The 23,974-nt window shown below is 41.7% G+C and overlaps 2 protein-coding genes across 2 annotated transcripts in view; one reads left to right on the top strand and one right to left on the bottom strand.

Annotated features, from left to right (window-relative positions):
* Nucleotides 1-8,261, top strand: part of gucy2f (guanylate cyclase 2F, retinal) — a gene marked incomplete at both ends in the record, with an annotated part of 26,517 nt that extends 18,256 nt beyond the window's left edge. Inside the window, 7 exons of the mRNA XM_080731739.1 lie at nt 329-492; nt 2,306-2,498; nt 5,022-5,196; nt 6,082-6,180; nt 6,376-6,470; nt 6,666-6,751; nt 8,183-8,261. Coding sequence (XP_080587865.1) covers nt 329-492; nt 2,306-2,498; nt 5,022-5,196; nt 6,082-6,180; nt 6,376-6,470; nt 6,666-6,751; nt 8,183-8,261 — 891 coding nt within the window. The remainder of the gene's footprint in view (nt 1-328; nt 493-2,305; nt 2,499-5,021; nt 5,197-6,081; nt 6,181-6,375; nt 6,471-6,665; nt 6,752-8,182) is intronic.
* A 3,799-nt stretch (nt 8,262-12,060) lies between these two features.
* Nucleotides 12,061-15,416, bottom strand: serpinh1b (serpin peptidase inhibitor, clade H (heat shock protein 47), member 1b). Its single transcript, XM_080731463.1, has 6 exons — nt 15,291-15,416; nt 14,478-14,670; nt 13,919-14,189; nt 13,512-13,610; nt 12,929-13,161; nt 12,061-12,469 (listed from the first exon to the last, which is right to left on the bottom strand). Exons 1-6 carry the CDS (start codon nt 15,410-15,412, stop codon nt 12,167-12,169), a joined length of 1,221 nt encoding a protein of 406 aa, XP_080587589.1. The 5' UTR covers nt 15,413-15,416; the 3' UTR covers nt 12,061-12,166.
* Nucleotides 15,417-23,974: the final 8,558 nt, after the last annotated feature.

The following is a 23,974-nucleotide window of genomic DNA, read 5'->3' as shown; positions in this document are numbered from 1 at the left end:
ATTCTGTGATTATGAAAAGTAGAGACGCATTTGAAGGTGGAAAAGTTGATGGTCAGCAAGGAATATGCATTACTGATTTTTGCATTATGTTTTTTAGACAATTGAACAACTGCTGAACGTGGAGTTGCAGATGCACACACGGAGAGACATACACACTACAGCATTCTGATTAGTTAGTGAGGATGGTGTCTAAGTGTTTATTTAGTTGAGCCAATATCTAAAGGTTGACCTGCATGGCACACATGACTGACATTATTGAACTAACATGATTCCATGATTGAATAGGAGATCAAAGGGTGAATTTGTGTACTGTGTTTTGTCCCATCAGTTCAAGCTTATCAACAAGGGTAAGAAGACCAACATCATTGACTCCATGCTGCGGATGCTGGAACAATACAGCTCCAACCTGGAGGACCTGATCAGAGAGAGGACAGATGAGCTAGAGGTGGAAAAACAGAGGACCGAAAAACTATTAGCTGAGATGCTCCCACCGTGAGTTTTCACACATAGGCTATAGCAGGGGTCTTCAACAGCGGATCCAGGACCCCTAGGGGGTCCTCAGAGTTACTATAGGGGGTCCTCCAAAGTGATAGAAAGTTTTTTCCATATTCTGAGAACTTTAACCAAAAATAGCAGATCTACAAGAACTTTGGTGTAGAGGGGAAAAAGAGCAGACTAAGTACATAGTGGTAGGTCAAGTATTGACGGTTCAAGTGGTTAAATATCTGAAAACACACATTTAGATGAACCCAAAATACACTGATGATTGTGCTGTCAAACAATGAAACTACTGTATATTATGGAATCTAACCAGTAAGACTCCCTAATCGGGAGATAAGCGACCGTTGGTCGCTTATCTCCACAAATAGGCCAAAAGTTTGTTTTACCAATTATCAAGACATACGGGCAGTTGACAGTTTGCCATGGTTACTCATTGAAGTTGAATCTCCATATATGGAGATAACCTACGCATCACACTAAGTCTGACCTCACCAGCCCATATTTGGGCATGAGCAACTTATATCTCCATATATGGAGATATGATGACATCACACAGTCCTCAGCCGATGATGTGGCGTGATGTCATACAATACACAAACGAGCCCTACAGTATAAAGGGGCAATTCTTGCCAGGAAAGAAGCATTTCTTCGACTCAGACCTTATCGCCAGGGTTGGCTTATAGCAGCTGTCGGTAGGACCATATATGGATTCTGTTAGTGTGGATCTCCTAACAGGGCATCATCTGGGATACAATCCCTTTTATGCCCATATATGGAGATCCCTAACATAATCCCTTTCATGCCCATATATGGAGATCCCTAACAGAATCCCTTTTATGCCCATATATGGAGATCCCTAACAGCATCCCTTTTATGCCCATATATGGAGATCACTAACAGCTAACAGAATCCCTTTTATGCCCATATATGGAGATCCCTAACAGAATCCCTTTTATGCCCATATATGGAGATCCCTAACAGAATCCCTTTTATGCCCATATATGGAGATCCTAACAGAATCCCTTTTATGCCCATATATGGAGATCCCTAACAGAATCCCTTTTATGCCCATATATGGAGATCCCTAACAGAATCCCTTGTATGCCCATATATGGAGATCCCTAACAGAATCCCTTTTATGCCCATATATGGAGATCCCTAACAGAATCTCTTTTATGCCCATATATTATGGAGAAATCCCTGCTCTGAGTATCTGACATCAGTGTGATGTCACCTGTTTATGCCCATATATGGAGATCCCTGCTCTGCGTATCTGGTTGCTATGGTAAACAGTTGGTTGCTAGGGTAAAAAAACATGGTTGCTATGGTAAACAGTTGGTTGCTAGGGTAAACAGTTGGTTGCTAGGGTAAAACCATGGTTGCTAAGGTGGTTGCTAACGTACACTAACAAACCAGCAACAACAGACTGTTGCCACAGCAACGTACACAAAGGTTTGTGTACACATGTGGTGTGATGTCATACTGATGCGGAGATATGAGCAGGGCAAAGGTGTGACGTGTGACGTGTGACCGACGGACGGACGGACGGACGGACGGACGGACGGACGGACGGCCGGTGGAGGTTTTCATAGTAAACTGCTCCCTGACGGTCGCAATAAGGTTGTGGGGGTCACTCACCTCTCTCTCAGCTAAGAGGTCCCTGGCCTGAAAACGTTGAAGATCCCTGAGCTATAGTATGCCTACACACGCACGCACACTCAGACAGTGCAAAAAAGGAAATACACAATTATACCACAAACATGTACAGATGTAAACGTGCATATTTCCCCTCTCTGCTCTGCAGCTCTGTGGCAGAGGCTCTGAAGACAGGAGGCACCGTGGAGCCAGAGTACTTTGACCAGGTGACGATTTACTTCAGCGATATTGTCGGCTTCACCACCATCTCCTCTCTCAGTGACCCCATCGAGGTGGTCGACCTCCTGAATGACCTCTACACCCTGTTTGACGCTGTCCTCAGCAACCACGATGTCTACAAGGTCAGCCAGTGTGCTTGGTATTGCATGTACGGTATGATTATTAAGCAATATTACACTCGAGGGTGTGGGATAACTGAATTATTTGCACGACAGTGATGCGGTCAGGAACGAGCCGTAGGCGAGTTCCGCCGAGCATCACTGGAGTGCAAATAATTCAGTTATCCCACACCCTCGAGTGTAATATTGCAATTATACAACTGTTGCCCTTAAAAAAAACACGTCAACTTAATGTCATTGTAATTAAGATATTCGATAGGAATTTGTAATTTTTTAATGCCACATTTAGCTACTCTGTCCCTGAACGTCACATGAAAACCGCTAGCCTAGGCTGCCTAGCCGCCTAGGCTGCCTAGCCGCCTAGGCTGCCTAGCCGCCTAGGCTGCCTAGCCGCCTAGGCTGCCTAGCCGCCTAGCATAGTGTGGGGAGAGAGGAGCGCTTGCGGTCTTTCATGACCAACGCAGCTGATTTCTTTACTTGATGAGAGACCGTGCATCTGTGCTCGTTATATGCACGGTTGGAGAGCCTGTTTTCCATTGAGAGCCCGACTACCTGTTGTATAATTATGTCATTGTCATACAATCACTCACAACTCACCAACCCCTCTTTTTTCACCCATCTACTGTATACTAGTTTTACAACCTATTATTAAACTTAATTTGAATTATACGAAAGTCAGTATATTGTAGATCCCAAAGATCAGGATAGATTGTACGGTATTTGAGGAAAGACAATAATGTGTGACAAGGATTATTGCGACCGTAGATCGCATTTACTATAAAAACCTGCAGATCCTGTACATGGTTGCGTGCGTCAGTCAGTGCGTGACACCTCATCCCAGCTCGGCAGAAGGATATAGCTGCTGACCTGTTCTGACATCACAATGATATTGCAAATTAAAGCGACCTCACCCTTTAGGGCGAGGTCGCTTCTCGCCCTTAGGGCAACTTACTTTTTTTTTTTATGCTAGTTTAATTGCTCTAGCCAATAAAATCATTGGCATGTGGCTGTTTGATTACAGTCAGCAATTTTCCCTTTGTGTATTGGCTTTGGTCCGAATTATCATCACTTTAATGACCAGGCGCCTTGACAGAACAGTACATGTATCCTGTATGTATGTGTATCCTTTAAGTATACAGTCAGTATAGATGAATCCACAGAGCGCTGCCCTTAGTTGCAGTGTCACGGTGCCAAGCGGTGCCACTTGACAACAGTAATGATTGCCGCTCTATGGATTCGTCTATCAGAGGTGTGTTGCTGTACAGTGGCTCAGAAGGTAGAGCAGCTGTATGTCCCAGTTAGATTTCCAACTCCTCCTGGCTTCATGTCAAACTGACCTTGAACAAGACACTTGAACCCCTAACTGATCCTGATTATGAGGTTTGTGCCTTGCAGGGCTGCCTCCACCATCAGCATGTGAATGTGTGTGAGAATGTATGCAACGCACATAGACACGTGCTTTTGGATAATGGTGCTATATAAATGCGACCATGATGTACCTTAGGCTTAGATCAACTTTAAGATTATTTTAGGCCCCGTTTAGACGGCAACGCTCTGTAGAGAAAACGGCGAGGTCCCGGGACATCGCCGCTGCGTTTTGCTTTTTATCCAGCGTTCATGAAGCCACATCAGGTCTTGAAATTATGTAGTGTTCATGTAATTTCGCTAGGTGGCGGTGACTTCTACTTCGTTGTTTGCGAGGCTTTTCCTCTCCTACTAATATAGACTGAATGCCATTCTCAGCACCGGCCAAAGTGGTGGTGTTTCCAATTCATGCACGATGGGTTTGCATCCCGCTCGTGCCACTTTTTTCCGCCACCGCAGATAACCTTTTTTTTTGTAGCGATAAAGTTATTATTATTATTAAATTATTATCCATGACGGAGGCCGTCTCAGGCACCGATGAGCCGACTCAGAGTGCGGCCGGCGCATGAGCCGACTCAGCGCTGTTACCGAGTTATGTGTCATTATGGACAGAATAGTACATTTTGACCAGGGGACTGCTTCTGCGTCCGAATGCGGCTAAAATGGACTGTAGTGCGTTGGACTGCTGCATGCAAGTCTTTCAGCCAATCACACACTGGCAGGGTGGGGCTTGCCCACATGTGTTGTCGTTTCTTGCGTTTCTGTTGTTCACACGGTGATGCGAGGGGAGAGGGGAGTCCACCCAAAATTCCAGTCTCACTTCGTTCCGTTTTTAACCCCCGAAAATGCCGTTGTTGTCTGAACGGAAGGCATATCTGACTTTTAATTTTGCAGAATTCTCGTTGCAAAAACGCAGCGTAAACGTGCCCTTAGAGGTACCTCTAATCTCTGACACTACACTATCCAAAGATCTGAAGTTATACTGAAAAGAGAGTTGCACTCATTTGTCTGACGTTCTTCAATGTTTAATACTGTAATTAAACACACATTTGTAAATCTCTCTCCAAAATACCTTAGATACAGCAATCAACATATGGGTTTATACATTAATTCAATATTTAATGATGCTCTTTGTTCCACATATGTCCATGTTTCCTGTAGGTGGAGACCATTGGCGATGCTTACATGGTGGCATCAGGTCTGCCTAAGAGAAATGGCAACAAGCACGCTGCAGAGATTGCCAACATGTCTCTGAACATCCTCAGCTCTGTTGGAAGCTTTCAGATGCGCCACATGCCTGATGTACCTGTCAGGATACGCATAGGGATGCATTCAGGTTGGGATCTTTAGCTGACATTTAATCAGACAATAGGAAAATAGGTGTTCATTAGTCCGAAGGTTCATTAGTCCGAATTTGTTAAAAATACTATGCCTGGGCGTCCGGTGGCCTACTGGTCAAGGCACATACCACATAGGCACCGCCACATAGGCATGGTTGCCGCGGCGTCGCCGGTTCGATTCCCGATCCGGACGGCATTTGCTGCGTGTCACTCCCCATCTCTCTCCCCATTTCCTGTCAGTCCTGTTGACCTCCCTTGGTCAATAAAGACAAAAAATAAATAAATAAATAAAAAAATACTATGCCTAACTCTAACCCTAAACCTAACCTCAGCAACCCTAACTAAATTCGGACTAATGAACCTTCAGACTTATGGGCAGTCCCGTAAGTCTTCACCTGAAGGCAGAGTTTGGCCTCTTTTGCTGTTTTATGGTTATGTGAAGGCATTATTCAACTCAGGCTGTTGAGTGCAAACCTTGGTAAAGCTTGCATTTAACCCTATACTGCATCTTCCCCATCACCCCGATCAAACCAAGCACCACAATCTCCTGTAATTAGTGACTTAATCAAAATGCAGTTCAGGTGTGGTGAATCAGGAAGAGGAAGTGTACTGCAGCTGTTCATTGTGTTTTGATTTGTTATGCATCCATATGTTTTCTTCTGCCTTCAGTGTTTGGCTTGTTGTTGCCTCTTCATAGACTGTTCAGTGTGGACGCATCACGCATCATGGCATGTTTCCCTCATTCCAAAAGGCCTCCTTGATTTTAGAGCAATTTGAGAGAAAAAAAAAGAAAAGAAAAAGGAAAAAAGAAACGTTCAGTGGTTATTCATTGCAATTACTTTGCTACTGATTAGCTTACATTTGTCAATGTATATTTGCAGGGTCCTGTGTAGCTGGGGTGGTGGGTCTGACCATGCCTCGGTACTGCCTTTTTGGAGACACTGTCAACACTGCCTCTCGTATGGAATCCACTGGGCTGCGTGAGTCTCCTACATACTCTTCTGTTCTTATCTGTTCAGTCTCTTCTCTTCTCTTCTCTTCTCTTCTCTTCTCTTCTCCTTCATAATTATATAATTAATATAGAATTATATTCAGTGCCATACCGTATGTCATACCAAATTCCATGGATGTTTTGTTGTTGTTGTTCTTTCACACAGACTCTGTTTCTCCCTCAGCTTATAGAATCCATGTGAATATTAGCACTGTGAACATCCTCCGTTCTCTCAATACTGGTTATAAGATAGAGGTCAGGGGCAAAACTGAGCTGAAGGTAAGATTATCTCTGCGTCTGCAATCCTCTTATATCAATGCCTTGTTCATAAAGTGGAAGATGATTTTCACTCTCTCACACCTCTAACCCTAACTATCTAATTTGTTATTAAGTTACAAGACTAGATAACCTTTTCAAACGAATGATGGGTTTAATTATTATTATTATTCTTTTATTTGTATTATTTTTTTCCAGGGTAAAGGCATTGAAGAAACATACTGGCTAGTTGGAAAAGCAGACTTTACAAAGCCTTTGCCAAAACCTCCAAATATCAAACCAGGGTAAGAATTCAATACACGGTTACTCTTTGTTTTTGTACTGGCCATTTGTTTTATGAGAGTCTAATTATTGGAATCAGCATGCCCTTACAGATTGTTGCCTTGTTTTACAGCAAATAGTAATTTCAGAATTATAGCTGATGACGATGACGATGAAAATGATAATGATGACTATTATTATTATTTATGAGGGGCCCCTAGGACAAAATAATAATAATTAGTAGTCTAGTAGTAGTAGTAGTAAGTAGTATGGTTGAATATTAATAATACAAAATGAGTGGATTTAAATCGTGTACATTTTAGTACACAATTTAGTACACCTCTCTGTTAACACTCTATAATGTATGTTAACAATGATCACCTGACTGAGGCTGCTGTTGCATTATTGAACAATGCAGGCAGCGTGTAAATGAATTAATGCTTCACTATAAATAAGAACTCTGTGAATGTTACTTTAGGGAAGACAACCATGGACTGAACCCTGAAGATATAGCTGCGTACAAGAAAAGGAAAGCAGAGAAAAATCGTGATCTTTCCCGCTCAGTCCAAACATAGGAGGTAGCTAGCTGGTGTTGTGGTGTAAGGTGTAGTAGAGGCAGTGATGTGACTTTGTGCTGTTGTGGCTTCTGTAATCTGTCACAATCTTTAAGCTGAAGCTCTGCATGACCCCCCTACACACACACACACACACACACACACACACACACACACACACACACACACACACACACACTTGTGCGCACACGCACGCGCACACAGGAGTTCAAATGCACACATAGACACTTGTATGTGATCTCCATTATTTGCCTCTTGATCTACTTGTCTCATTAATCTCTTGATCTTATCACCTTCTAAATCTTTCTCTTCTTAATTTACGTCATTCATCTTTCATTGTGCCTGCATGTTTCAAAAGTTTTTTCCTCCAATAGGGCTCCTACATTTGTGGCAGTTTTTTGTCTGTGGTGTTTTCTATTGAAGAGCCTTCCTTTCTTTCTGTTTTCTTTTTTTTCTGGTTATCATTTTGCTGCAGTGTTGTTTGTTATAAACATTGAATGAATGTATATGTCAATGCCTCGAATTGCACTTGACATTTTAGTAGTGTATTTGGATTATTACATCATATCAGGATTCATTGAGTGACAAAACTTTCCCCAGAATCCAAACAATATTTTGAATCATAATGATGTCTAATCAAAGTGTCCCTCCTGGCTTACTGACCAAATCCAACCAGCCTTAACTAAGGGTACTCCTCTACAATGACTCTGATTTTTGCTGTTGTTTGGCTACTTTGACAGATAGTAAAGGAAAATGTAGAGCATATTGGTATAGTGTTCCTTAGCTCTTTAAAAACAGTCCTATGGAAATGGCAAGTGCAATCCTGGCCCATAAAATACTGGGGATGCTGAGCCCTAACTCTAACCTCTCCCTCTTCAGGGACAATTGGCAGAAGATGGCAACAGAGGAGATTACGAACATATTTCGCAAGGCTAAGAACAAGAAACAGAAGACCTGAGCAAGAGGACACGAGAGGGAGATAAAATACATTTAAGCAAGAAAAAGGACACATTCGCACAACCAAAGAGGGGAGGGATGACGGTGAGCAGAGGATAGAAAGCACAACCGTACGCACAGTGGGCTTAGGGCGGACTCCTTTAATAGGATTGAACAGTGTCTGGCTAATCTGCTGCAAGCTAACACAGCAGAACAAAAACATCACTAATGTGATGAGAGCCGAAGGCTTTACCAGCCCACACTGTACTCTACCAGTGGTGCCACAAGGAAAGTTGCACCGCTCCTCGATGAAGAATGCACATCTTCACTCCTCTCTGTACTACTGTAATTGGCCACTGAGTGGTCTCTCATGGCATACGCAAATAGCAACCAGAAGGAACCCATTGGAAGATACATTCTACCTCTCGCCCATTTGAGTTATGTATTGAGATTATTTTCTTTACAAATACATTGTTTCTTAGCTTTTCTGTGGAAGCACAACTTAAGTTCCATGCATAATAGTAGCCTACATAAGGACCACAGGAATACACAAGAAACGGAGGGGGAGAGTCATTTAAGCCGGTTGCTCCGTAGCTCCGTACATAATTGACTCTGTCCGTAACCTTACGGACAGCACTCAACCCGACGGATTAAAACCGATAAAGACGTACGTACGCTTGAACTACCCGTGGTGAACTTTTGTCAACCGTGGCAGTAGTTAGGAAAATTACTTATGACAGCGGTTCTGAAACTATGTGTCCCAACAAGAAATATAATTTAGCAAGAAACGTGAAAAAAGGAACGTCATTGCAATCACTGCAAGAGGACGTCTGGACTCCTCACAGTCACAGCCTCAAACGGCTTTATTGACATGAGAAAACATACACAAAACGTGCGCGCACACACACTCACACCGCCTGTCCTCCAACAGCAAGAGGGGTGCAGTGTGTTTTGTTATAATTACTCAGTCCGGGTGGTTAATCTGTACCTCGGTCCCTCGCGGAGTAGCATTTACCGCGATAACGTTGCCGTTGCCGACAGCAAACATCACGTCGGTCGTCGGGTCAAGAAATTCTGTGGTTCTACATATTTTGGCTAAAAAAAACACCTCCGTGTGGCGCGCGGCCCAAACGGGAGCAGAATTGGAGCGGAGAGCGGTCGGCACATAAATAACGGAGAGAGCAACTATGCATGTCGACGCAATTACCGTACGTACTGTCTCACCCCCAAACGTACAAAATCAACCATACGTGACTATTTAATGGCCCTTCGAAACATTTTCTTGTGTTTTCCCTTGAGAAAGGATAGAGTTGTATAGGATGGTAAGAACAGATTGTTATTATGGATGTTATTAAGGCCAGTGGCTTTGTGCAAAATTAGCCCTCTATGGTGAGAGGCAACGGCTGCTACTCTATAATTAGAGTGTCACTGAGCTACAATATTTATATTGCATTTGTATCAATTGGCGAGGGGTGGGGTGTAACAGAATAATGAGACAACACCGTACGTAGTTAACTACATTAACTACGTAACTTTAACTTTATTTGAACTGTGAAGCAGTATGTTGTTGTTTCTCCCAGATGTTTGCACTCTTTAATAGGAGAGAGCAAATAGTCTTGATGTCTGAGCCAGAGAAACAATGTTTGGAGATTATAAATGGTTGACACACATTTGTCTCTTCATTTAGGATGTGCAGTAGTCATGTTTAAAGACATGAAGTAACCTACCCATGAAACAAATGGGTGTTCAGATAGAAGAATTATACTTCTGTGTTATATGGAAGTGTAATTATATATTTTTGTCTTATTGGTTATTACACAATAACCAATATGACAAGAATGGAAACCAACACTTTAACGATTGACCTACTACATCATGTTATGAGTATTTGTTACCCCACATGTAACACTCCTCAGAAACATGAGTTGTCCTTAATGCTGCCTTCATTGACAAGAGCACCATCTGTTGTTCAGGTGATGTAACTTAAGAGCATACAATAGTGAATTTAATGTATTTTAGGACTCTGAAAAGACTGCTTTCCTTTAACTTACAAAAGAGAAATAACAAATAGGCCTATAGTTGGCCATCACGTCAATATCTTTAGCAATGAAGCATGCATGTGGATGTTGGAGGAAATAGCACATTATCATAATGGCAATAAGAGCACATTTATGCTTTATGTATAGTTAATATGAGCAGGGTCACCTGGAAAATGTACAATATGTATTTTATTTTCAAGATTAATGTCTTCCTTGTAATGTATATGTTTGTATATTTACTAATGAGGTACATACACATGTATGTAAATATGGCATAATGAAGCAAATAAATCCTTCATTTGTAACACCCTGTTTGAGTTTACTCAATTACACTATGCAACCAACCAGGAGATGGCGCCAAGACCATCATCAATTTGTTTATAGTGCAGTTCTCCCAAGCAGAGCTTGCATTTTATTTTCTGTATCAGGGAAAGTGATACATTAAATAAATGTTTCCAAAGAACACTGCTGGACTATTATCACTATTATTTGATTATCTCAGCTGTGCTGGGTTGGAACATGTTTAGGCTACTTCATTGCTCGCTCCATGAGGACCCTGCACTCCAGTTTCAACATTTCAAGCTTTGTGATTGATATAGCTAAAGAAGAGGAATGTCTGGCTCTGAATCAAAGCCCTGCTAACCTGTTTCAACTTAGACATACTAATGGTTTGACCTTTCTGGAACGCTGCCTGTGGGTTGCTGTGTCCTTTTCCTTTAAGCCAGGAGTCAGGATTGTCAAATCCCCACATTCCAGACCAGGGATGGAATGCTCACCCTCCAGCCGACTAGAAACAATCTGTATAAGCCAGACAGATTCCACTGCATTTCGTTGCTGTCAGGCAGAATATCTACATATTTCTTTTCATGTTTTTTTTTATGCATTTTTTTTAAATTAATGCAGTGTCTCACAAAAATAGCATGTTCACTATGTGTATTTTTTAATAATTATAAAAAAGGAATGGTTTTGGAAATACAGTAGGCTACAAGTTTTTTACCCAACAGCAACGATAGATATCCTAACACATAAGTACACATCACTCAAAGTCTTCATTGTTTATTTTTATTTAAAAAACTGCTGTAATTGAATTACATCATACAAAAGTTCTGTGGGATATACCTACATCAATAAAACATTACACAATGCGTTGTGAAAATGAGCCTAAAATTGAGCACCGGCCCTTTTTTTTCTTTCTTTTTTCCCCCCACCTTTCCTATGTTGTTTTCTTAAGTTTAAACATTAAAGATAATACATGAAAACACAGATAGCTTCTTAGCCACATAGCCTAACCGTTACAGCCAAAGACCAGGAAAAGAACACACTTAATATAAGCATACTGTCTGCAGTGTCAGCTGTTGATTTGCATAAGGCACACAATGGTATTTTGCCTGTGTTCTCAAATGCATTATTTGCACCAAAAAGGCAGAAGAAAAAAAGAGAGAGACAGACCAAATAGATACTTCTTCCCTGGGAGTGTTTTTAGTTCTTGCTAAAAATCACTAAGCTCATATTCAGTCCACAGTCCACACATTACCCTGCTGGATGTTCTGTAACAGGCTTACCAGAACACATAGTCGTCGTCCCCCCCACGCACACACACACGCACGCACGCACGCACGCGCACGCACGGACGCACGTCGCACGCACGCATGCACGCTCGCACGCAAGCACGCAAGCACGCACGCACGCACGCACGCACGCACGCACGCACGCACATACACACACACACACACACACACACAGACACACACACACACACACACACACACACACATTATTATGTTCCTGCCATGATGATTTAACCTGTCAAATTATCAGTCACCACAGTTACCAAATAAAGAAAAACCACAAGAAACCATTGATTGATTGAAAGAACCACACCACAACATTACAACTCATCGCGCATCTTGTCTCCCTTGGGCCGCACCAGTCTGCCAATGTAGAGGATGGAGTTGGTCTTGTTGTCCTTCACCAGGAAGATGAAGGGGTGGTCCACATAGAACAGCTTTGGATCTTTCATCTTCTCTGAGCCGTAGATGCTGGTGTCCACCGGGTTGCCCTCCGTGTCTAGCTCGAAGGCGGAGGCATGGAAGACGTTGGAGAGGTAGAGGTCCTTCTTGCCGGAGATGTTGGACAGGTCGGCCTTGGTCTTGTCCACAGCCTCTGTCAGGCCAAGCTCGCCCAGATGTTTCTGGAAGGAGTGATATGAACGGATGGAAATGAATACATGAATATGAGGCGAAACAAGCAAAAATCTATCTATTACAACAATTCCTTTGGCAATATTATTATACATTAGTTTTAGCCTTTAATATAGAGATATCGTCACTGTTGGGGAGAAACCTTGTATCTCCAAGTCTCAAATTTGTATGTTTTTTTGTAAGGGAAGCCCTGCTTCACAATAAAAGACTGTCGCACAAGACTAGAGAAAATAGCTGATCTACAAGCTTGTAGATCGCCTATTTTCACAAGTTTAGATCATTTTTAAAATGATAAATACAACATGAACGGTTTTGGACATACAAGGTTTCCACCCGACAACAACGTTATGGACCTTTATGTCTTCCTTTATCTACCCCCCCCCCCCCCTCCCCCCCCCCAAAAAAAAGAAAGATAGAAAAGAAGATGAAAAAACCTTATCACCACTCACCTGCAGGTTGTGGCTGACCTCCATGCTGACCTTTGGCATAGAGATGGCCACCGCCCTGTTCTCCATCTTGCTAAGCCAGGTGTCCACCTGCTGCCTGGTGAGCATCTTCTCCAGCCTCTCCAGAGGCTCCAGGCTGGACGGCATGATCATGATCAAGGAGGCCTGCTTCAAGCCCAGGGGCATGCTGAGCACGTTGATTTTGTTCTCTTTGTCCTCATTGTAGTCATAGAGACCTGGTAAGAGCACATATGAGAATACAAATTCGTTCTTTTTGGTGTGTGCCATAAATAAGTGGAAATGTGAGTACTTTGTCCTCCTGATTTTAATTTTTGGATGTGCTACCTTTTTGGAATTCAATTCCTACTTTTTATGTAAATTTGACTTAGGTCTAGCACTCCACTGAGAAAACCATTGCTGATGCGCATCTTCTTTTTCTTACCGGTATATGAGAATACAAATGTTTGTAAGTTTTTTTTCTATGGATTACTCACACCATGGAGAATTGCGTTCAATAATATTTTTAGTTTTTTTTCACTTTCCTAAGACAAAATATGTAATATGTAGTAAATATTGTATAACCCACCTGTGCGATGCATCATTGGCATAGCAACAGTGAATGAGCGTTTAACCATGAAAGAACGGTCGTCCACCATCTTCTCATGGAACTTCTGATCCCAGTGAGCTGTGGGCAAACAGGAGAGATAACCATTTATTTCCTACACCGTACATTATTAACCATCGCTTGTGCTTCATTAACTGGGGTCCCCCTGGGGTCTATACTAGGCCTCCTCCTTTTTTCTCTCTTCACCAAATCTCTTAAAAAGAAACTCTCAAATATAGCCAGATCTACTGAAGCTTACATCATGTCTTGATGCTTATAGATCTGCTATTGTTGCAGGTGGATGAAGATCATACATGAATTTGGGACAAAAATGTGACAGATATTTTTTTATTTTATTTTATTAATTTATTCATTCATTCTCTACTTACGCTTAAAGAACATGGCGTTGACAATCGTGGCTCCATCTGCATTCTGCACATCCTTGGTGACCTCAGGCAGTTTGCCATCTGTTGACTTGGCCGCCCACTCGTTCATGGAGTTGACGGCAGTCTTCTTGTCCTTTAAGTTGATCTTTAAATGGTCATAGTTGTAATGCTTCTTGCTGGCCTTCACAAAGTCATCGACAAAGGACACAGAACTGGGCCCATATAGGCGGTTGTTGATCTTCCAGGTACAGTTTCTTGTCTTGGCATCACTCAGCTGAAATAATTAATATTGATAAACAACATTTGATGAGTTAAGATGTGGTAAAACACACTTAAAGGGAAGTTGCTGAGGTCAGAAACATAATGGGCAATATTTGCAGTGTAATATTAGTGTTAATAAAAATAGCTATTAAAGTATCTATCATAAGTCTTTCATTATCCACATTATAATGCCCTTTATATGATCCCACATGATTATGAGAAATTAATAATTATATTTTTTTGGGGAGGAATTCAGAAACAATTTAAACATCATTATTTACTGCATTCCATTTGAGCCTACCTCTGACAGCAGCTCGGACAGGCCTGAGTGAAGATGCTCGTCTTTCAGCTTGTCAGCGCTGAGGAAAGTCTTCACCTGGGAAGCTGTGTTGGCCTTGCCACCGAGGGCCACCATCCCCAGGGAAGAGGCCACCACTACAGGGGAGATGAGGATGTTCTCTGCGTCTTTCTCCTTCGCCATGTTGTGGTACAGGCTAAACCAGAAGCAGAGTTACAATTAATTACCATCATTCTACAATAAGAGAGTAGTAGAAGATGTAAACTGATGCCAGCTATGTAGACTGGCAGGAGCTGTAAACAATTTATTTAAATGATATTATTATTATTTATAAAATTACAATTACCCGTATTTTACAGACTATAAGGCGCACTTAAAAGCCTTTAATTTTCTCAAAAAACTACAGTGCGCCTTATAGTCCAGTGCGCCTTATATATGGATCATTCATTGACATTGACATTCCCTTTAGTACAGCTCCATCTGTTGGATGCATAACGCAACGGTAGCGTCTATTATGTGCGCCTTATAGTCAGGTGCGCCTTATATATGAAAACAGTTTGAAAATAGACCATTCATTGACAGTGCGCCTTATAGTCAGGTGCGCCTTATAGTCCAGAAAATACTGTATATGAATTTAAATGCATAATATATTGTCCTTTGTTGTTGCCACAATACCAATGTTGGTGGGAAATTGCTTCCAGCACACCATGAGAAAGAGAAATAGCTTTTTATACTCATAGCCTTGTTACAAAAACATGGACACCAAATACCACACATTTGGATGTGTTCAAGAGTTATCAAAACAAGATATCACACCTCAAAGCCAGGTTGAAGCTGTTGTCAGCCAGTGTGGTGGCATGGCTGCTCAGCTTCTTGTCATCTGCAGAGGTCATCATCAGGGCCATAAAGCACAGCACTGCAACCTTGGTCATCCACATCCTGTTTGCCTGATCAAGCAGCAAGTACAGCCTGTAGAGAAGACAACAGTAAGTTGAGTGTGTAAAGGTTATTCATTACCGTGAGTTGAAAAAACTAAATCAGCTGTGGTGGTGTGGCTACGTAGAGCAGCACAGCGAAGAGATGCAGCAAGTCTGCAGCCAAATTCAATTAATCAGATCAGACAACAGTGACACCTTCTGAAAATAAGAGAGTTTCAACAGAAAAAGGTGTAACATTTTTCAAATGAAAATCAATGATTTGGGGCGAATGACACAGCTGTAAGATGAAGTAAAGACGTTAAGCTTGAGGTTGTGGAATGGGAAAATTACAGATTTATTCCAGTGCTCCATATTTAGCTGAAAGTTGCGTGGGAAATGTCACAGCACAGATTGTAATCACATTGTGAGGCCCCAGAGGGAAAAGGGGCAGGGTTTGTTGAGCAGCACACTGACTGAAGCTGAGGAAATTCTTTCCCCCTCCGCCGCTCCCTCCGCCGCTCCACCTCCTCCTCCTTTTCCCTACTGCAGCCATGTTTCCTCCCCTCCACCTCCCCTACTACTGCAGCCATGTTTCCTCCCCTCCACCTCCCCTACTACTGCAGCCATGTTTCCTCCCCTCCACCTCCCCTACTACTGCAGCCATGTTTCCTCCCCTCCACCTCCCCTACTACTGCAGCCATGTTTCCTGCAACGCAGCTGCCCCGGCCTGAAGCCCAGATTTTCTACTGCTTAACCACAGTGGAGCTCAGTGTGCTGACACTATTGTTCCTTCTTGTTTGGTCGAAACGTTCTTGTACTCTGATGTCCCGAGTCTGCTGGCACTCTTCGCAAGTAAATAATTGTCGGCGCAAAGCTGTTGTGCGGATCTTTCTTTTAAAACTGTTATTTATTAATTTTGTCCAGCACCAGCAACTTACCTGAATGTGCACAACATTGACCTTTGAACTATGTTCCTCTCTGGTTTATAGTTATTAATATGTATTCCCTACAAACATATTATTTACGTGAGAATTTAAAGAGGTCCAAAAATGTAATTTTGCTTTCAGGATTAAATATTATCACTGTGCAAATCCTTGCTGCCATGTTCAGTTTCTTACATTACAAAGGTTCTAAAATGATTTCCAAGACCAGGGCATGTGCCAGCAAGTCTAATCTGCCCAATCACCCTGTGTAGGCCAAACTATCCTGTCATTTATCTGATGAGTTATCTCAAGTTGGCTGCTTTGCTCCTGTTATGTTATCCCAGTCTGAATCATACATGTTACATGCATTGCATTTGTTTTGTTTGGATACCTTGAATAGTTTTCATACTGATGTCTGCCATTTTCATTCTGAAAGACAAGGGTGCATTTGGTAATCTCCAGAGCAGACAGAAAAAAGACGTTCATCTGCCAGCTACAAGAGTGTAGTCAGAGACACAGGAAGCCAAGGGCAGGGAGAGGAGAGAAATGCGATACAAGACGGGGTCGGATTCAAACTCGCACAAAATGGCATCCAGAAATACATTATTTAAGCTCTGGTGGACAAATATATATATTTTTTAGTTTTAGTGTCTAATCTACAGCTTTCTTCCTTCCATCTCTGCAGTTTTTTGTTTATTAACCTTTATTAATGAATTAGCTATAATATTCTTGTTACTATCATGCAGAATCAAGCAGACTCATCACTCATTCTCATTGGTTGACTTGTTGTGATCCACACAAAGAATCCAATCCACAGTCCCACAGTAGAGAAGGATAAAAATGCCAAAGGATAGATTTCAGATTAGAACCTCCAGCCCCTCCCAAAGGAATGAACACAGAGCCTCTCAGGGAGGCTTACGGTATGTATGCATATCAATCATTAAATTGAATTTAGTCATGCAAATCAATATTCAACAATACGCATTCAACATACACACATCATTAACATAATCTCTTAGTCAAGTTGCATGTAAACATTGTACTTGTGTACTCTTTTTCCTCTTTTCAGTGAAATCCAGCAACATAAAAGGTAAGAATAAAAAGGGGGGGGGGGGGGTACTTTACAGTGTCCAAGAAAAGTATAGCCCTGTTATACTTGTTTAAACTATTGTAGACAAAGCTCTCCTTTCAGAATCTGTCTTTAAAGAAAACAAACCCTTATCAGCAGTGATCATATAATCCTTACCTGGCACAGAACCGCTGGATTTTCTCCTCCTCGTGTGTTTCTCGTAGAGTGTGTAGCTTTGAATGTCAGGGTCAGCCGCTCTATATACGCTTTCAGAGAAACTTCTGGAAATGTGGGTATGGGATATTCAAATGAGTTGGTCCCTCTTTCTTCAGGAATCTGAGAGCTGGGACGTCCCACTTCATCCAGAGGCTGCCAGGAGCATCACACGGGGGGGAGAAAGTGGGACTGAGTTACTAGGGCCCAAGGTGGAGGGGCCTTAATTATTTTATACTTTAGCTATTGAAAAATAGCAGATATACAAGCAGATATCCAAGCTTCCAGCGCGGCACTGAGTGCGGCGCTGTGAGCTTGTATATCTGCTATTTTTGAAAAGTCGTGAAAATGTGTGCAAATATTTGCATATTGGTATTTTTTTAAGCAAACATTTGTAACTAAAATTTTGCTTCTGGGGGGGTCCCTGGAACTAAATATTTTGAGATGGGGGTCCGTGGCCAAATAGCCTACATATCATTTTGGGGGTCTGTGACATGATGAATACGTTTGAGCACCACTGACATAGGTTTTTCAAAAAACCTGAGAAGGATTTGAAACATTCAAAAACATATTTTCACGATTTTTCAAAAAATAGCAGATCTACAAGCTTGCAGCGCGGCACTCGGTGCTGCGCTGTGAGCTTGTATATCTTCTATTTTTAGTTAAAGCACAAAATAATGCGAAATAATGCGTTCCCATCTGTCTAAATGGGTTAACCCCCCTCCCCCTGTGAAGAACATTCATGGCGGGCCTACAGTGAATGCTTGTCCAGGGCCCAGAATTTGGTGTGACACACCTGGAGGCTGCAGTGAGGAGTGGACTACAGTGAAAAATGAATCCCACAAGTGCTGATCTGATCTCAGTTTTGCTTTATGAATATGTAAGGGGGATCTGATCCCAGCTCTGTACCTCTCAACTCCCAAGGTCCTATAGTGTTGCTAGATGACTCAATCACCCCCACTAGTTTCATCATATCTAAAAACTGAGATTAAACTTAATTACACACGTAATTATACACATTTGTATTGATTTAATCAGTGGTGGAAATAGTACTCAAATTGTTTGCTTACAAATTGTTTAAGTATCAATACTGCGATGCATACTGTTACAAGTAAAAAGTAAAAAAAAAAAAAAAAAAAAGAGATTTCGTAAATAGCCGATCTACACAACGCATTATGATGCGACACGTTGTGAAATTGTAGATCTGCTATGTTCAAATAGCCAATGTATATACAATTGGGCTAAAGTGGTTCATGTATGTTTTACAATATAATCATTTTTGTATCCGCAAACTAAGTAACCAATATAGTTTTCAAATAATTGTAATGGAGTAGGCCTAAAAGTACAAATTTGCCTCTGAGATGTAATGGATTAGAAGTAAAAGCAGCCTATTGAAAAGTACCTCAAAATTGTACTTAAAGGACCACCACTTTTCAACCCGTCATCATATAATAGGTCCTCACTAATGTTCATAATAAAATAGCACAATTATTTTCTACTCAGTCTGGGTCTCATAGGAGAGCTGTCAAATCCTTCCACCAGTGACATCATCGTTTGACAGATTTTTTTTAAACAATAGTTTTGAAAAAAAGAAAAAAAGATTTTTATTATCACGTGAACAATGGCTTCCACTTTAACATTGCAACTTTTCAGGAATAGAAAGCCTGCAGTTTCTATTAGCTTGCATTTCCCATTGATGATGTCACCGGTGGAAGGATTTGACCCACCCACAGCTCTCCTATGAGACCCAGACTGAGTAGAAAAAAATTGTGATATTTTATCATGAACATTAGTGAGGACCTATTATATGAAGATAGGTTGAAAAGTGGTGAAGTGCTCCTTTAAGCACACAGTAAATGTACTTAGTCTCTTTACACCACTGGATTTAATTCATAACGGTACATGTAAACTTGTAAAGTCAACGTCATTACATAATGTTCCTCCCTGCCCTGGAGAAACTTGGCACTAAATCAGTGTGAGCAACACAGTCTCACAGTCTGGGATTGGTGTGAGCTGAGCATACCACTCTCTCAAGACAAACAAAGGCTCATCCCATGATCAACCTACAAACACACATTCATTCCATTCAGGATTTTGTTGAAATTTATGTTGCTGCAAAAGTGTACAAAGTTGCGAGACAGAGGTTGCAGGCTTTTCAGCTCCACCATCCCCCACACTGCCACGTCTACATGCTACTGCCTGACTGTGGGGTGGTTCAGGGATGTGGGATGAGGGAGGGGAGGAAGCTGCAGTCAGGGAGGATCATTGCCGTAAAAACAGTTGTCGTCAGGGACGTGCAGAGAATGTTAGAGAGGCAGGGGCTGACATTTCTAAAAAGGGCCTTTTTGATGAAAATAGCAGACCTCCAAGCTCACAACGCGAGGTCGGCTATTTTTGGTACTTCATAACACACTAAACTATAAGCATAAAAAAGGCAATACTGGAGAAGTGGGGTGGATTTCTGGACAGTGAGGGCAATTCTTTCAATTCAACATAAGATGCTGCATTCAAGTTCAGAGGAGAATGCTGCCTTCGGGTATGGCATGGAAAGAGGGCATTTGCATTTCTTTCACCATAGTAAAAACGGCATTCCTGGTCTGGAGAGGGCACTTTTTACAGACGGATAAAGGGCAGGGGCTCAAGCCCTACGTCTATGTGTGCACGTGCCTGGTTGTCGTGAATTATAGGCCTGAATAGAACCGCTCTCCTCTGGAAGACTTTATACAAAAACAGATGAAAGTATACTATAGCTGTAATCTACTGTATATTCATACACAGGGCAGTTCTAAATCCCTTAGAAAATGTCTGAGTGCTGATTTCTTGCTGACAGGACTTGCTGACTCAAGCTGATCAAGCTGGTGACCAGCTTGATCTTGAGTTTAGTTCCCCCCTACTCCCTTCTCTTCTCTTCTATTTCTTAAAACCTTGAGTGTTACTTTAACTTTTAGTTTTACAGTTCTAAACTCTAAGAGTTAAGTCAACACTTTCTATACTGATGTCTAACACAAATGTTTTCCTACCATAAGAAATTCCTTGTATTTGCAGCTCTACCGTAAATTTGCCCTGACTTGCCTTCCATTGATGTTCAAGGAGAAGCATCCAGAACAGAAGCCTCTAGAAAATTGTTTGTCATGCTCTCTCTCTCTCTCTCTCTCTCACACGCACGCACGCGCGCACGCACGCACACACACACACACACACACACACACACACACACACACACACACACACACACACACACACACACACACACACACACACACACACACACACACACACACCTGAATCCTAGTCTCCAGCCTGTGAGGGCTATTTATGAGGCATGTCAAGATCTGCTGTAAACATATCCTTCTTGAATACTAGTTTATATACATAATTAGATGTATATACAGTATACATGTATAGTATACTGGTGTGTATACATAAATGTAAAATGTATACATAGATTCATAATATACTACTGATTTATATTGTACTATTCTATGCTGTGGCTCTGCTACATTGGATCTGGTCTTTCAGATCATGATTGAGGAGTGAGAGACAGTTACTCCTAGATTACCCAGATGATACCACTGCTGTATTTTCACAAAATCTGATTTCATAGTATACTGCAGCTCTGACTGGGCATGACCACAATGGAAACACAGTGCAAAGATGGTCTGGCTGAAGATAAGCTATATATTACCCACCCCAACTAGGGTCAGTTTGGTTAATCTGAAAAGGCTAGATAAAATCTGGTTTCATGTTCATGTACATGTATAGCCTGAAGGCAAAGCTCTCTGTCTACCGAGCAATCTTCGTTCCTCACCTATGGTCATGAAGTGTGGGTCATGACCGAAAGTATAAGGTCGCGGGTGCAAGCGGCCGAAATGGGTTTCCTCAGACGGGTGGCTGGTCACCCGAGAGAGACTTGGAGTAGAACCGCTGCTCCTACACTTGGAAAGGAGTCAGCTTAGGTGGTTCGGGCATCTAGTACAGATGCCTCCCGAGCGCTTTCCTAGGAAGGTCCTCGATGCACGTCCCACTGGGAGGAGACCCCGTGGCAGACCAAAGACCAGATGGAGGGATTATATCTCCAAACTGGCTTGGGAACGCCTCGGTATACTCCCTGAGGGAGTGGAGGAAGTTGCTCGGGATAAGCGGTTGAAGATGGATGGATGATGGATGGATTTGACCTCCACATTTATCCCATTAGGAGCAGTTGCAGCTATTGTAAGGCCTGGGTTCCCAAGGCAACAGCTATTGTGAACCTTCCACTCCTCCTTGGCGGTCTATTCTGTTTGAGTCACTGTAAGACAATCACTCTATAGAATAATCAGATTTAAAATCTAAAATATAATAGCTGGAGTTTAAATTTGATTTACATTATTATGCACCAGCCCTTTACCTCCTGTATAGTTGTAGATGCAGCACCTGCAGAGTGGGTTATTGCTGGGTCAAGCAAGCATGTTTAAATCCCCACCAATGAGGAAAAAGATCTACTGTACATGTGCTTATTAATTATTGTCTTAGAATGGGAAGGTGTGTGTAAGCCAAGACCTAATACTGTAATAACTGGTGGGTTGAAGATGCCCAGGAAGTGGAAATGGAAGCTACTTGATGCAGGAAGCAGGTTTATTGCAGTGTTGACATTTAAACAGTTGCAGTGTTGACAGTTAAAACAAAACTCGGTTATTGAGAAACAAAACCAAATGCCCATTGATATAAATGCAGAAATGAATGATAGGACATAAAACAACAACACATTAATTCCCACAACGTATTCTCCATACTATGAAATAACAAATAGATCACACTACGGTAGTTGCTCTCTTTGATCTGTGTTTGTAACAATAAGCCAATCAGGTTATTTGGTAGTATGTTGCAAGTGTATCACACTGCGTGATTATCTTTCGCACATCGCAACATAAGCACGCTGTAGCACTTTCTCAAACAATTGACTTCCTGTTTATCTCATCCGGTCTGGTCAGTGTTAGGTTTCCTCTCTGATCTATTTTCCAGACAAGCTGTAGGGCTAGTGTTGATTGCAAACACAGATTATAGAGGATTGGAGGATTAGAAGATCCTCCAGAAGAGGATTAGAAGATCTGTTGTTGTTATTTATTATTATTTTTAATATGATGACAAAATTCTAAATATTACCAACTTGTTGTAATTGTTCAAGGATAGTCTTTGTCTTGCAAAACCTTACAGTAGCTGTCACATTTTTAGAGTATCCTATAAGTAGAGAGAATTTAAACTCTAACATTTGAAGACGCTGCCTGTGAGATCATGACTCCTGCCAAGCATTCCCCTGCTTCAGCAGCTTCACTCAGCCAGGCGTTGGACACTCCTCCATACGGACAGAGGACGGACAGAGGAGCTCCTCTGTCCGTAGTGGTTGTATGACCATGATGATGCAAGACCTAAGAATGTTCCATTTCCTATATGTGAAGTGATGTAACTTTACAAAGCATTACTACATGAATAGGCCTACAGGGAGTGAGTGATAGTAGCCTACTGTAACCTAATTAACATGCATTTCTAAATGCACTAAATGACTCCTAAATGCAGAGTAAATTAAATGTAGCTCACATGTATTTTGATTAGACAAAAAGCAATGGTAATAATCGTGTGCTATTTGTTGCGACCGTAGGTCGCATTTACTATAAAAACCTTCAGATCCTGTGCGAAGCTACAGATTCAGAAGTTACGTCCACTTTAGTTATGAGTCAGAATGTACTAGATAGAAAACAATTCTGAAAGTAGGGTCAAGTAAGAATCATCAATTATTAATTGCGAGCCCGTGGGAGCATAATACTACCAAACCCGGTAGATCCTGACCGTCCATGCAGGTAACGCAATGTCAATGTCTATAGATGACCTGTTGTGACATCACATTGTTGACCCATATTTGGCAAAGCCCATATGGACACTCCATATATGGCCAAGACAGAATTCATTTACAAATACCTCAATGTCGCTGACCTGCCCATGTATGGCGATCCCTGATGTCGTCAATATTAAGCCCATTGCTTGGAATGCCCATATATGGACATATTGTGTGGTCTATAACATAAGACTTATGATGTCAGACATCAGTCATATCCATATTTGGGAAAATATTGTGTCCACATTTTGTCCAACTTAAACCAACCGCAACTTGATCACACTTGCAAATGAATTCCGTCCTTTGCGAATTCCGTCCTGCGTAACCTCACAAGCGACCTCGCCCTAAGCTTTTGGCACAGCCTTAGGGCGTCTTACTGGTTATTATGTAATTGAACTGATCTTTTTTTTTTCTGGATGCATACAATAACCAAAGTATAATCATCATCATCATCATCATCATATTAGGCAAATAAGTAAATTAAAAAGATTTGATCATAAGAATTCAAA

This window comes from Nannobrachium achirus, assembly GCF_963921795.1.
Source record: "Nannobrachium achirus genome assembly, chromosome: 8".
Classification (NCBI taxonomy): Eukaryota; Metazoa; Chordata; class Actinopteri; order Myctophiformes; family Myctophidae; genus Nannobrachium; species Nannobrachium achirus.
This window is presented reverse-complemented; position numbering and strand designations above follow the sequence as displayed.